General features: G+C 39.0%; 3 protein-coding genes across 3 annotated transcripts in view; all 3 read left to right on the top strand.

Moving 5' to 3' along the window:
* Window positions 1-5,253, top strand: part of LOC104824534 (polyadenylation and cleavage factor homolog 4) — a 5,889-nt gene extending 636 nt beyond the window's left edge. Inside the window, exons 2-8 of the mRNA XM_019203771.1 lie at window positions 11-181; window positions 1,508-1,609; window positions 1,693-1,950; window positions 2,219-2,344; window positions 2,438-2,851; window positions 2,938-4,542; window positions 4,719-5,253. Coding sequence (XP_019059316.1) covers window positions 11-181; window positions 1,508-1,609; window positions 1,693-1,950; window positions 2,219-2,344; window positions 2,438-2,851; window positions 2,938-4,542; window positions 4,719-4,733 — 2,691 coding nt within the window. The 3' untranslated portion in view covers window positions 4,734-5,253. The remainder of the gene's footprint in view (window positions 1-10; window positions 182-1,507; window positions 1,610-1,692; window positions 1,951-2,218; window positions 2,345-2,437; window positions 2,852-2,937; window positions 4,543-4,718) is intronic.
* A 1,087-nt stretch (window positions 5,254-6,340) lies between these two features.
* Window positions 6,341-8,369, top strand: LOC104823466 (fructose-bisphosphate aldolase 6, cytosolic). Its single transcript, XM_010555040.1, has 3 exons — window positions 6,341-6,449; window positions 7,011-7,238; window positions 7,329-8,369. The coding sequence occupies exons 1-3, from the start codon at window positions 6,422-6,424 to the stop codon at window positions 8,147-8,149; spliced, it is 1,077 nt and encodes a 358-aa protein (XP_010553342.1). The 5' UTR covers window positions 6,341-6,421; the 3' UTR covers window positions 8,150-8,369.
* Window positions 8,370-11,913: 3,544 nt separating this feature from the next.
* Window positions 11,914-12,243, top strand: part of LOC104824533 (ethylene-responsive transcription factor ERF024) — an 892-nt gene continuing 562 nt past the window's right edge. The window contains exon 1 of the mRNA XM_010556635.1: window positions 11,914-12,238. Within this exon, the coding sequence (XP_010554937.1) occupies window positions 11,914-12,238 (325 nt within the window). The remainder of the gene's footprint in view (window positions 12,239-12,243) is intronic.

Here is a 12,243-nt window from a genome sequence, read left to right as displayed (position 1 = left end):
AACTGTCGACCAGCCGCAGCCTGTGAACACGCACCACGAGCTGTTGAGCCAGTACAAGTCGGCACTGGCGGAGCTTACTGTCAATTCGAAGCCCATAATAACGAACCTGACGATAATCGCGGGAGAGAATCTTCATGCTGCGAAGGCCATCGTAGCCACGATTTGCAACAACATCCTCGAGGTGAACACCCAGTTTTTATGCACCACTGTTATAGTAGTATTACATGTTGCATGTTCTTTTCCTGGAGATTCTTGTTTGGTTAATTGTAAAGAAAAGGGTGATACAGTGAAATGGTGGTTGAAATTGTGTCTGTATTGCGAGGTTGAATGATAATTTTTTTAGTTTTGAAGTAAACCCTAGTGTTCTTTTTGTGGGATTTGTATGGTTTATCTGCTTTTACCAAAACTCAGATGATCTTTCAGAAGCAGGATATAGTCTTTGCCATCTTATGCATATATTATTATTAAATCTAAATTCTAAAACTCGACCAGTTACATATCCCTGACTCTATGTAACACATTACCCCGAGTTAGCCAGTGCTCATGCAATCATGATCTGGCACATGTTTATATTTCAAGAATGCTGAGTTGAGCTTCTCATATGCCATTTCCAAATTTTTCTTTGTCCCGAGTTTGCTCTTAAGAATGTGTGCAATCTCCGGAAGCGATGGAATTACGTCAATGTATCTGATGCTTTGCCCACTGGCAAGAGGTCTCGTGAATTTTTTTCTTTCCTATGTATCAAAATGTTACTTTTATGCAGAAGGTGTGTTTTGGGGAGTATACCCATCATGTCTGAAATCAATTTAGGCCTCTCTTCTTTTAGCGAATGCTTGTTTGTGATGATAACCACAATTTCCATCTCAAGATACTGTGTGAAAGAAAGGCAGCTTAAGTCTTGAGCTGTTGATGAGCTCTGTATATATGTTTTATCAGTTTGTATCACACTTCAGTTGCCTCTCTATGGTGATTTGGGTCACTTTTGAATCTATTATCTTCATCTTAGATATTTTTTTCTTTTCCTACATCTACTTTTGCACCTCAATTCTTACGAAAGTGTCTGCTTGTTAGTTGCCATTGGCCTTGGCCTACTAACAAATGTACATATAATTATTCTCATAGAAGGTGAACTTGAATTTGTTTCTTGTTTGGATAGCAAAGAAACTGCAAATAGATAGAGCTTGTTTGGTCCAATTGTCTGGAAATAATGGACTGCTCTTTCCATTTTTCTTTTATCTAATCTCTTATTTATTTGATAAAGTGATATGCGCACCTTTGCCTTGTAGATATCGTGTTAGCCAGCCTCACCTTTGTGGCTTTCCCTTTCTATTATGGAGTTAAGTAGTTGTTGGGGTATATGCTGGTAGTAGCTTCAGTATTCGGGTGAAGTGCTTTGAACTTTCTATCTTAACATAAGCTGTTGATCCCACTTACCATGGTGTCGCTATGTATGAGTAGAAATCGGCTTTTTTCTTTTGGTGAATCTGATTGTGAGAATGTCTTGCAGGTACCAGATGATCAGAAACTACCGTCATTGTACCTGTTAGACAGCATTGTGAAGAATATTGGAAGGGATTACATTAAGTACTTTGTTGCAAGGCTACCAGAGGTTTGGTTGCTGCGTGTGTGAGAGAGATAGAGAGCGAGAGAGAAACTATATCTCTGATGACCCTCTTGTATCTTCGTTTGCAGACATTCATCAAGGCATATAGACAAGTTGATCATCCTATGCATTCTAGTATGCGGCATCTTTTTGGAACCTGGAAAGGAGTCTTTCATCCACAGACACTTCAGATTATTGAGAAAGAACTTGGCTTTAATCCTAGAAGTGATAGCTCGCCGTCTGTTGTAGCCACAACCAGAGCTGACCCATCATCTCAGCGCCCAACTCATAGCATTCATGTGAATCCCAAGTATCTAGAACAACAGTGTCTACAACAATCGGGCAGGGTAAGTGAAATAGACTTGTGGCTACAGAAAGTACTGTTTGAAGACAAACCAGAGTCTTAGGAATGCTGGGGATTTATCTGCTCTGAGTTCTGATTATTGAAGTATCTATATTGGGAATTAGCTTGAGCTGTTTGGTTGATCTGGGATTGACAGTGTTAAATATTTTATAGAGTCTTAAAGATTTCTATGGATACTAGCTTCGTGAAGACTTCTTATCTGATTTTAGGCTGCTGAGTATTTCGTTCCTTTTGGTTTTATTTTTCAGCAGGCAAAACGAATGGTTACTGATGTTCCTGGTATCATATCCAACTCTGCTGGGGATTCAGATAGACTGGAGAGAATTTTGAGCTTAGCAGCTGGGGGTTCATGGGTTGATCCATCTGCTAAATCAAATGTAAGTTGAACATTGTCTTTTTATATATATTGTTACAGCCAGCTAGCTACCTGTTGTTTGCCAGTTTAATACGTGCATTGTGTTTTAATTCAGAACATTCGAAGACCTCCAAGGGAATCACTTAGTGAACCTCTTTATGAGAAAGATATCACATCAATTCCTGGTGAATATGATTATGCTTCTGAATTACCACAGCACTCTAGATTGGGAAACAAGAAAATCGGTTCAAGGACTACAGCTGAAGGGCATGATAGGCAATGGTATGGAACTATGGGCAGTGTTCCTGAGATGATTTCTGGCCAGAGGAATGGGTTAAACACCAAAGGCAGAATTTCCAGATTGTCAAATTCTGGTCCAAGTGGTCCTGGTAGAAGTAATATCAGCGTGTCTAATAGTTGGAAAAACTCCGAAGAAGAGGAATTTATGTGGGACGTGCAATCGAGATTTTCTGAAACTGATGTAACCAATATCAACCCGAGGAATGAACCTTGGGCACCAGATGACTCAGTGAGCTATAGTTTTTTACTTGTCCTGTATATTGTTAAGTATTTGTTATTTATTTAGCTAACTTCATGAATTTTCCTCACATGTAGGAGTCTGAAAATCCCCTTTTGAGATCAAATGAACTTCCAGACGCAGGGTCAAGGTTTGAGCTGGATAATTCAACCGGATCATTTTCAAGTGAGCAAAAAGATCGAAATGCATATGGGTGCGGGGTACCTTCTCCAAGGTCGTTGCAAGATAGTCTTATCCAGCATAATTCTGAAGATTATTCTTCCATCGTTGGGCTGACCTCTACTGTTACGAGAAAAGGGATTCAGCCTCGACCTGTTCCAGCTCCTGTTAGGGCCTCAGGTTCCGGAATTTTGCCACACTCAGGATCTGGATCAGATAGACAGTCACTATTACACGATTCAGATTCAGTACAGACTTTGGCCAAGCAAGATTTTAGGAGAACTACTTCCCTTCCTCAACGTGGTGATCCTAGGGCTTTGAGGTTTCCAGTGAAGCATCAAAGTATCACCAGGGATGATCCTGTGCGATCCCTATCTTCAGGTAGTCAGTTTAGGAATCAAGATAGGCCTGAACTACCTGATGCTCCAGGTGTTTCACCACATCATGTTACTTCAGAAGCTTCAAGCCAGTTGAACATGAGCAATCTACTGGCTGCGGTCATGAAGAGCGGAATTCTTTCTAATAACTCTACTAGTGGTGCATCAAAGGAGGAGGAGAAGCTGAAATTGCAATACCTCTCCACAGTCTCTAGGCCTATGACGGTTGGTCCATCATTGCCAAACTCAGTGGCCAACGAGGATCCATCGGCTCGTTTAAAAGTTGGGAAGCCCTTGCCATCGCCTGGTTCATGTTCATCGTCTCCTGCTATTGCTACAGCAACTCAGACTTCGGATGAGAATATAAAGGCCTCAAATCCTATATCGAGCCTCTTGAGCTCCTTAGCTTCAAAGGGTTTGATATCAGCCTCGAAGACAGAGTTGCAATCCCTCTCTCGGTGCCAGGTTCCTTCTGAATCACGGGACCATAGCCCAGATCATTCTACCAATAGCTCTATATCTGCAACTGCTGTTCCATCAGATATTAAGCCAGAGGCTTCGATGAACAAGGGTCCATCCGCAGGACCTAAAGCGAAAGGGCCTGCTTCACCATCTGAAACAACAAGATTGGATTCGGAAGACCTCGTAGGACTGCAGTTTAGGCCAGACAAAATCCGGGAATTTCACCCCTCAGTGATCAATAGTCTCTTTGATGGCCTTCTGCATCACTGCACCTCATGTGGCATTCGCCTGAAACTCAAGGAACAGCTTGAAAGGCACGCAAAGGTGCATGATGAGAAGAACATGAACAAAAAATCACGAGTTTGGTATCCAAAGGCTGATGATTGGGTGGCAGGAAAACCTGGGAAGCTGGAACCTGATCTTGCAAAAGTTCAGAGAGAGCCTGAGGCAATGGAGGAGGATGGTCCAGCAGTCCCTGCTGATGAGAATCAATGTGCATGTATTTTGTGCGGAGAGATGTTTGAGGACTATTTTAGTCAAGAAATGGATCAATGGATGTTCAAGGCGGCGGTTCACCTGACCATTCCTTCAGCCAATATTGCGGCCAAGGGTCTCATAGTGCATGCCAATTGCTTGACCGATAATTCAATGCAGGAATTGGCCATTGTGAGTGCCATAAAAGAGGTAAATTGTTGGATATTTCTTTATGAAACCGATCTGCATCTGACACTGAAAAATGGTTGATTTGGGCCCACCAGTGCATCTCATTTTATGAATCCACCCTTATTGCTTCATTTTTTTTTCTTGCTGGGTTTGTCTCACTTCTCCGGTTATAATGGCCCCTCACTTTGTTCTGGTAGGAAAACGATGTCTAGCCCATTCGGAGGTGAAGAATCTACACCAAAGGGCATTTGCCATTGGTGGTGTGACTGCAGAAGATACAGGTTTGCCGTTCCTTTGAATCCTCGTGATCCCCATGATGCTAATTTTGTAAAAAAAAGAATGTCCCGAGCCTCGGTTTGGAAAGATGTGCTGTGTTCCCTGTAATTTTCAATCTGATAGAAATACACAAAAGGGTATTTTTTTTCCAAAACTCAGTCTCATTTCCTAGCATGTCTGAACTGAACCATCTCGTGAACCAGCTTCTGCCGTAATGAGTGTGAGGAAGTCAACTCCCTTTGAAAATTTTCCGCCTTTAGAACTGATGATGTTTCCCATGAAAGGAGGCTGTTTTGTTTTGCCAGCCTAATGTTTGCTTGAATCTTGGTTCTGTTTGCTCTATGTTTCTTGTGGTATTTGGCTGTTTCATGTTTCACTTTCCTCTGTTCCATAGCATTTGTCACTTGGAATGAATTATCCTTTTTGATCCACAGTGTCTATGTGGTGGTTTTATTTTTTGTGTGTGTATATCGAGAGATGGTTATCATTTTTTTTTTGTTTCCCTAAATCATATCATCACGAACCAAGCCAGAGCTTTTCTAGGCCAAGTTAGAGTTTTTCTATCTGTGGCAATTGAGTTGGGCCTAAAACGGGCTGACTTGGATCTATTGCTATTTGTGTCGAATGGGACCGAATCAACCCGTTTTGCATCCTTATCTGTATATATCAGCAAAGAATATATCATATTCTCGATATTAAGGTATTTTCATAAACAAAATACAAATTCATAATAGAAATTCTTAGATGGATTAAATTGAATTTTAGAATCCTACATAAATATCTAGACTTTTGAAAAAATCCCAAATAAACCTAAAATCCATTAATGATATCACATATTTTATTTCAAAAAATCTGAAATTTATATTTATTTGAATTTTTTTCTTTCAAAAGTCTAGGTATTTATATAGAATTTTTAAAAATTTAAGTATTTATATGGAAATTTTATAGTTTAATTTATCTGGAATTTTCATAAAAGTTTAGTATTTATATGTTATTATCCCTATTTAAAACAACTCAAAGAAAAATCAAAATTACAGAAACGAATACTCTGTATGTCACAAGAATCCAAGTCTAGAATTAACATACATCATAATGAATAGAAAATATTACATATTTCCCATAAATATCTGGTTGGTTTGTCAACGGCATATTTTTTTTCCATACTAATAATGTTTCTTGGTATATAATAAAGCTTGGTATTTCTCGATTGGACATTTTTACCCTCGAAACGGCTTCGGCTCTGAGCGGGCGTCGTCAACAGGTAATGCGGCCTGAGTCACGCCTCCTCTAACCAGAGTTACCAAATTACCCCTCAGATTCAGATACCCCGCCGGACAACCACGTGACCACTGACCATGGACATAATGGTAATTGAATAAGCCGAAAACCACCACCGAAACCATGTGAGATCCAACGGCTGAGAATTCGTTTCTTGGGGAGCAGGCCACAGATCTCGCCGTTGATTTATGCCTTTCACTTTTCCCAAACCATCAACCTACTACGCTGCTGCATCGGCATCTATAAATACCTTCTTTCTTCCACCAGGGTTTCCTCAGCCTTTTCACCTACTTTCTCTCTCCTTTCGCTCTGCTGTCTCTCTCTCTTCGTTTTCGATCCCTCAACCATGTCTGCCTTCACGAGCAAATACGCTGGTAAGATCTCTCTGTCTCTCTCTGCTTTTGTATTTTTTTGCTGGACTCTCCATTTCTCTTGGCTACATGGTTGTTAGATCTGCTCGTTGTCGTCGTGTCTGTGTATTCTGGATCGGATCTGGCTTAGCTCGGTTTGGATCTGCATTTTGAGAGATTTAATCACTGATTCCTGGAGAATCTCTTTTACTTTCCTCGCTCGATGTAGTGATTGTCTCGAAGTTGCTTAGATCTGTTTCAGTTTGATGCTAAGATGAACCTACGAGTTTGTGCCCGACTCGGTTCATCGGAAATGTGTTTGATAGTTTCGAATTTGGTTGAGGGTTCACGGGTTTAATCCTTCGTTATCAAGCACCCTTACAGGCAGTCATCCGATTGACCTGAATTTTTAAATTTGAATCTGATTATCTGGTGGTACTCGTGAATTGATTTGTGATCCTATTTCTCGAACTGAAGTTAACTGTGCTTGAAACTTGTGTATATGTGTATATATATGGGTGTTCATCGGTCTTTGTGGGAGTTCTTATTTAGTTTGTTGTGTTCTTTTGTTTTGAAACCGCGCAGATGAGCTGATTGCTAACGCTGCCTACATCGGTACCCCCGGAAAGGGTATCCTTGCCGCTGATGAGTCAACTGGTACCATTGGCAAGCGTCTTGCTAGCATCAACGTTGAGAATGTCGAATCCAACAGGCGTGCTCTCCGTGAACTCCTCTTCACCGCTCCTGGTGCTCTTCCATGCCTCAGCGGTGTTATCCTCTTCGAGGAAACCCTCTACCAGAAGGCTTCCAATGGTATGCATACACATTCAACGAATGCGTTTTTTGTGTATCGATTGTATCTTTTTTCTGATTGCTTACTCGGATCTTGGAACAATGGTGCAGGCAAGCCTTTCGTTGACATTTTGAAGGAAGGTGGAGTCCTCCCAGGTATCAAGGTCGACAAGGGCACTGTCGAGCTCCCTGGAACCAACGGCGAGACCACCACCCAGGGTCTCGATGGCCTTGGTGACCGATGCAAAAAGTACTATGAGGCTGGTGCCCGCTTCGCCAAGTGGCGTTCTGTTCTCAAGATTGGCCAGAATGAGCCATCCGAGTTAGCCATCCACGAGAACGCATATGGATTGGCTAGATATGCAGTCATCTGCCAGGAAAACGGTCTTGTCCCCATTGTTGAGCCTGAGATTCTCGTTGATGGCCCTCATGACATCAACAAATGCGCTGCTGTGACAGAACGTGTCCTGGCCGCATGCTACAAGGCCCTGAGCGACCACCATGTTTTGCTCGAAGGAACCCTCTTGAAACCCAACATGGTAACACCCGGATCTGAATCTGCCAAGGTGGCACCCGAGGTCATAGCTGAGCACACGGTCCGTGCCCTACAAAGGACTGTCCCTGCTGCTGTCCCGGCCATCGTGTTCTTATCCGGTGGGCAGAGCGAGGAAGAAGCAACCCTGAACCTCAACGCCATGAACCAGCTGAAGGGTAAGAAGCCGTGGTCACTGTCATTCTCGTTTGGACGTGCCCTTCAGCAGAGCACACTCAAGGCGTGGGCCGGGAAAGACGAGAACGTGGCTAAGGCGCAGGAAGCATTATTAGTGAGGTGTAAGGCCAACTCTGAGGCTACGCTCGGAACTTACAAGGGTGATGCGAAGCGCGGTGAAGGTGCTGACGAGAGCCTCCACGTTAAGGACTACAAGTATTGAGGATGATGTGGATGTTCATCATCATCATCATCATGGTTGTGTTGTGATATTAATATTATCCTGGATATGTATTTCTAGGGTTTGTTCTTCTTCCCTTTTGGGTTTCTGTTGCGACTTTTGGGGGATCTTTGAGTCCCAATAAGGCTTTTTGAGAGGATTTGTTCCTACTGAATATTTTTGCTTCAGCAAATGACATTTTGCCAAATTATTTTGATCTGAAGTTCTTTCAGCTTTAGGTATATGCCACTTGTCGAATTTTAGCTGTTCTGGGTATTTTGTCTTTAAATATATAAAGTCAGGTCGAATAATACTGTGTATCTATTGTTAACGGATCCATGGGATATAATTATAAAATAAAATTAAACTAATCTAGAATCAAATGAAAATAGTTTCTAAATAAAAAAATGAATCGCAAACAGAATTAAGAACAGAATCCAATGGAAAATCAATTTAAAATATTAAACCAAATCGAATTCAAATCCCAATGGTATAGTTTTTGTATAATTGAATCTGAAATAACAATTAACAAAAACCAAAATGTAATTGAAAAGCAAAACATAGATGGTTAGGTCCAGCTTTGGATTATAGTTCTATTCATATTTGTTGTTAAATTTAAATTGAATCGCAAACTTAGCAAAATACAAATAATCCGAACATTTGTCGTTTTCATACACGGAAAACCCGAAACCATAAAGGCGTTGTTGGGCACAAATGGGAGGAGGACATAATTTAAGGCTAATCATATACTTAATCTGGGCCAAATTCTTGATTCATAACGTTTAATTTCAGGCCCTCAAGCACAACTATTGTTCACCACTTGTAGCTAGTGTAGATCGTTTATTCGGTTCAGATTCGGTTCGGTTTTTTTAGTTTTAAAAATTATATATCAATCAGTTATTATTTTATATTCAATTTGATTTTGATTTTGATTCGGTTCGGTTCAATTTTTATTAAGAAAATTTTAGATTTTCAATACCAGTGCCACTGTGTTCATACATGAAAAAGAACCAAAATTGATTGAACGAGTTTTTACCGAAGATAACCAAAATTGATTGATAATGACTTGATTTAATATAAAAAAACCCTATTGATACATGAAATATTGAAAATAATCAACTAATGGATACTTAAATTACCCAATTTACAAATGAGAATCATTTTGTTAGAACTAAACATCTAATAAATATTCAAATTATTTTGGGATCTATAAGTGAAATCCACCATGGTGTAAATTTAAACCTTTTGATAACTAATTTATCAAAACATTTTTATATCTATTAAAATAAGATTTATCTTCGGTAAAAACGAAAAAAAATTATCAATCAATTTTGTGTTATTCGTTAAAATCTGACACAATTAACCCGTGGTAGATTCGACCGGATCGATTTATAACCGAATTAACCCTTAACCCGTACCGTAATAGATAAAAATGTGCATGATTGAGAGATTAAGAGAGAAAGAAATCTATAATAGAAACTTAACTAACCAAACCACTTGGTTTTTATTTGGTACTGTTTCAAACTAACCGGAATCTACCTGAATAGCATACTTCGATATTTGGGATTTCTTTCCCATGATTTCGGTTTTTTAAAAAAAAAATTGTATGCATTCGGTTTTTATATTATATTTGATTTGATTCATTTCTGTTTGAAAAATATTTATTTTCCAAAAAATTATTCTTTTTGGTTATTTTTATATTCAGTTCAGATTTGACTTGAGTTTAATTTTGGTTAAATTTGGTTTAGGTACACATGCGCTATCCGATTTAAATAGTTATTTAATAATGTTTACTTTGAGGATAATGATAATAGTATAATTAGATCACAAACCAAAGGTTTAAAGCGTAATTCAGAAGCTACTTTATCCGTAAAATAAAGCGATACAATACCAACCTTAACCCGGACAGAAAAACATATTTCTTATTAATCATCATTTAAAGCAAATTTATATGTTAATGGTATGCGTACATATGACAAAAAAAAAGGGAATAAATAAAATGATAGAAAATTAATAATTTAATTAGAGTAGCTGAGGAAATAAATCGATATATTAGATTGAAAGAAAGAAAAATAGAACATTTTAGATTAAGATCAAGCAAAAATAATTATATATACGGAGTTTGATATCCCGTACTAAAACAAATTGTAAAACAAATGTACGAAATATTAAAATTCTTCTGATGAGAATTGGGATATCACGAATAAAATAAATAAATAAATACTATAATTTTTAGATTAAGGATAATACTGATATTCTTTTAAATTAGAAGGGTACACATAAAATCAAATATAAACAAGAACACAGAATTTAATAACATCAACATCAACACATCAACTTAATCTCAAGTTTATTTGGGATCAGCCGCATAGATTCTCCGTTTTCATTCATTTCGATTTTACATTAGCTCTTTTCGGAATTTGCAACAATTCCAAATCATTCCTAATTATACCTTCCAAGAAAGTTTAGATCTACCCCTTCTATTTCTCTTCACTCCATTCCTATACTCCTCACTTTTCTAATCGGCGCATCAATCAACCTACGTTTTTCATGTTCAAACCATCTTAAACGTCTCTGTTAACTTCTCTTCTATTTCTATCTCTTATTTTCTCTCTAATAGCCTTATTCCTAATTCTATCTATATCCGTGTGTGTTTTAGAATTTAAAAACGTGTACATAGGAAACAAAATTTAATTTGGGAAATCACAAAGTTATTATTGTAATTATAACAAGACCAACAAAATATCCAACGGCGTTGCAGAATGTGATATGGATTTGCTACCATAACAGACTTGACAAGTTTTAATTAATGTAATAATAAAAAGGGATAAGTTTAATTGTAGTGGAGCGACAAAACCCTCAGCAAATTGACTCCCAAACGCATCACACTGAGTTGTAACATCCACTTAGGGCGTGTGATTATATATATATATATATATATATCCCTTATTACATGTTCTTTGTCCCCCCATCAAGTCAACATCTTACTCATTTCCCTCCCTAATATGTAAATTATTTACACTGTTATACTGCATGGCTAAACATAATTAAACAAATAAACAATTATATATGTGTATATATATACACACACGATAATACCAAACCATGCACGATGCACCCCCTTAGTTACAATTTGCTACTATATTGACATATCTAGAGATGGAATCCCGTAGGATCGATCTTTACAAGTCACTTATATTCATTCTATAATTTCACCCAATATATATGCATCTCTCTTAGAAAAATATATGATATATATATATATATATTAGAAAACAGAAATATATAATCCTAGTCGGACGATGATATGACATGGAATATTACATAGAATGTGTGTTTAAGGCCTTTAAGCGTAGTTTCTAAGTTGGTATTGACTTTTTTAATCCTAAGATATATTCTCCAAAGCAACAGTTCAAAGTGATGTCAAGATCATGAGAAAGATATATTCATGAACCTGTAGTGGTGAAGAAGACCACTAAGGTAAGGTTTATATAAATATATAACACGATGTATCCAACACATACTTGCAAGTAAAAAGCTGTCTTTACAGCTTTCACATTCTTCAAATGATCAAATATCCCTAGCGACGATTCGTTCATCCATAACTGGTTTGCACTTCATCTCTTCAATCTCTGCAACACGACACAGACACACTAAGTGTTCTTAGCTTGAAGCTCTCCATAAATGGATTCTCTGCATCTCCTTCCTCCAATCCACCAACCCCTCCCCAAAACCCTAATCTCCATAGCCATCAAACGTCCTAAACCATGCACAGAAACAACAATCTCAACGACGGGGAAGCAAGTGGATCTTCGAGGTGGGCCACTGGACGACATCCGGTGTACCGTGGAGTGAGGAGGCGGAGGAACAGTAGCAAGTGGGTGTCGGAAATTCGTGAGCCTAAAAAACCTAACCGGATTTGGCTTGGAACCTTCTCGACCCCTGAAATGGCGGCCATAGCCTATGACGTGGCCGCTTTAGCCATCAAGGGCCGAGACGCAGAGCTCAATTTCCCAAACTCGGCGGCCTCTTTGCCCGTCCCGGCTTCAACCTCCCCCGGAGACATCCAGGCCGCCGCTGCTTCGGCTGGCGGCCGC

The sequence above is a fragment of the Tarenaya hassleriana genome, unplaced genomic scaffold (genome assembly GCF_000463585.1).
Source record: "Tarenaya hassleriana unplaced genomic scaffold, ASM46358v1 Cleome4, whole genome shotgun sequence".
In the NCBI taxonomy this organism is placed as follows: domain Eukaryota; kingdom Viridiplantae; phylum Streptophyta; class Magnoliopsida; order Brassicales; family Cleomaceae; genus Tarenaya; species Tarenaya hassleriana.
The sequence above is the reverse complement of the archived record's forward strand: the minus strand, read 5'-3'. Positions and strand labels throughout refer to the sequence as shown.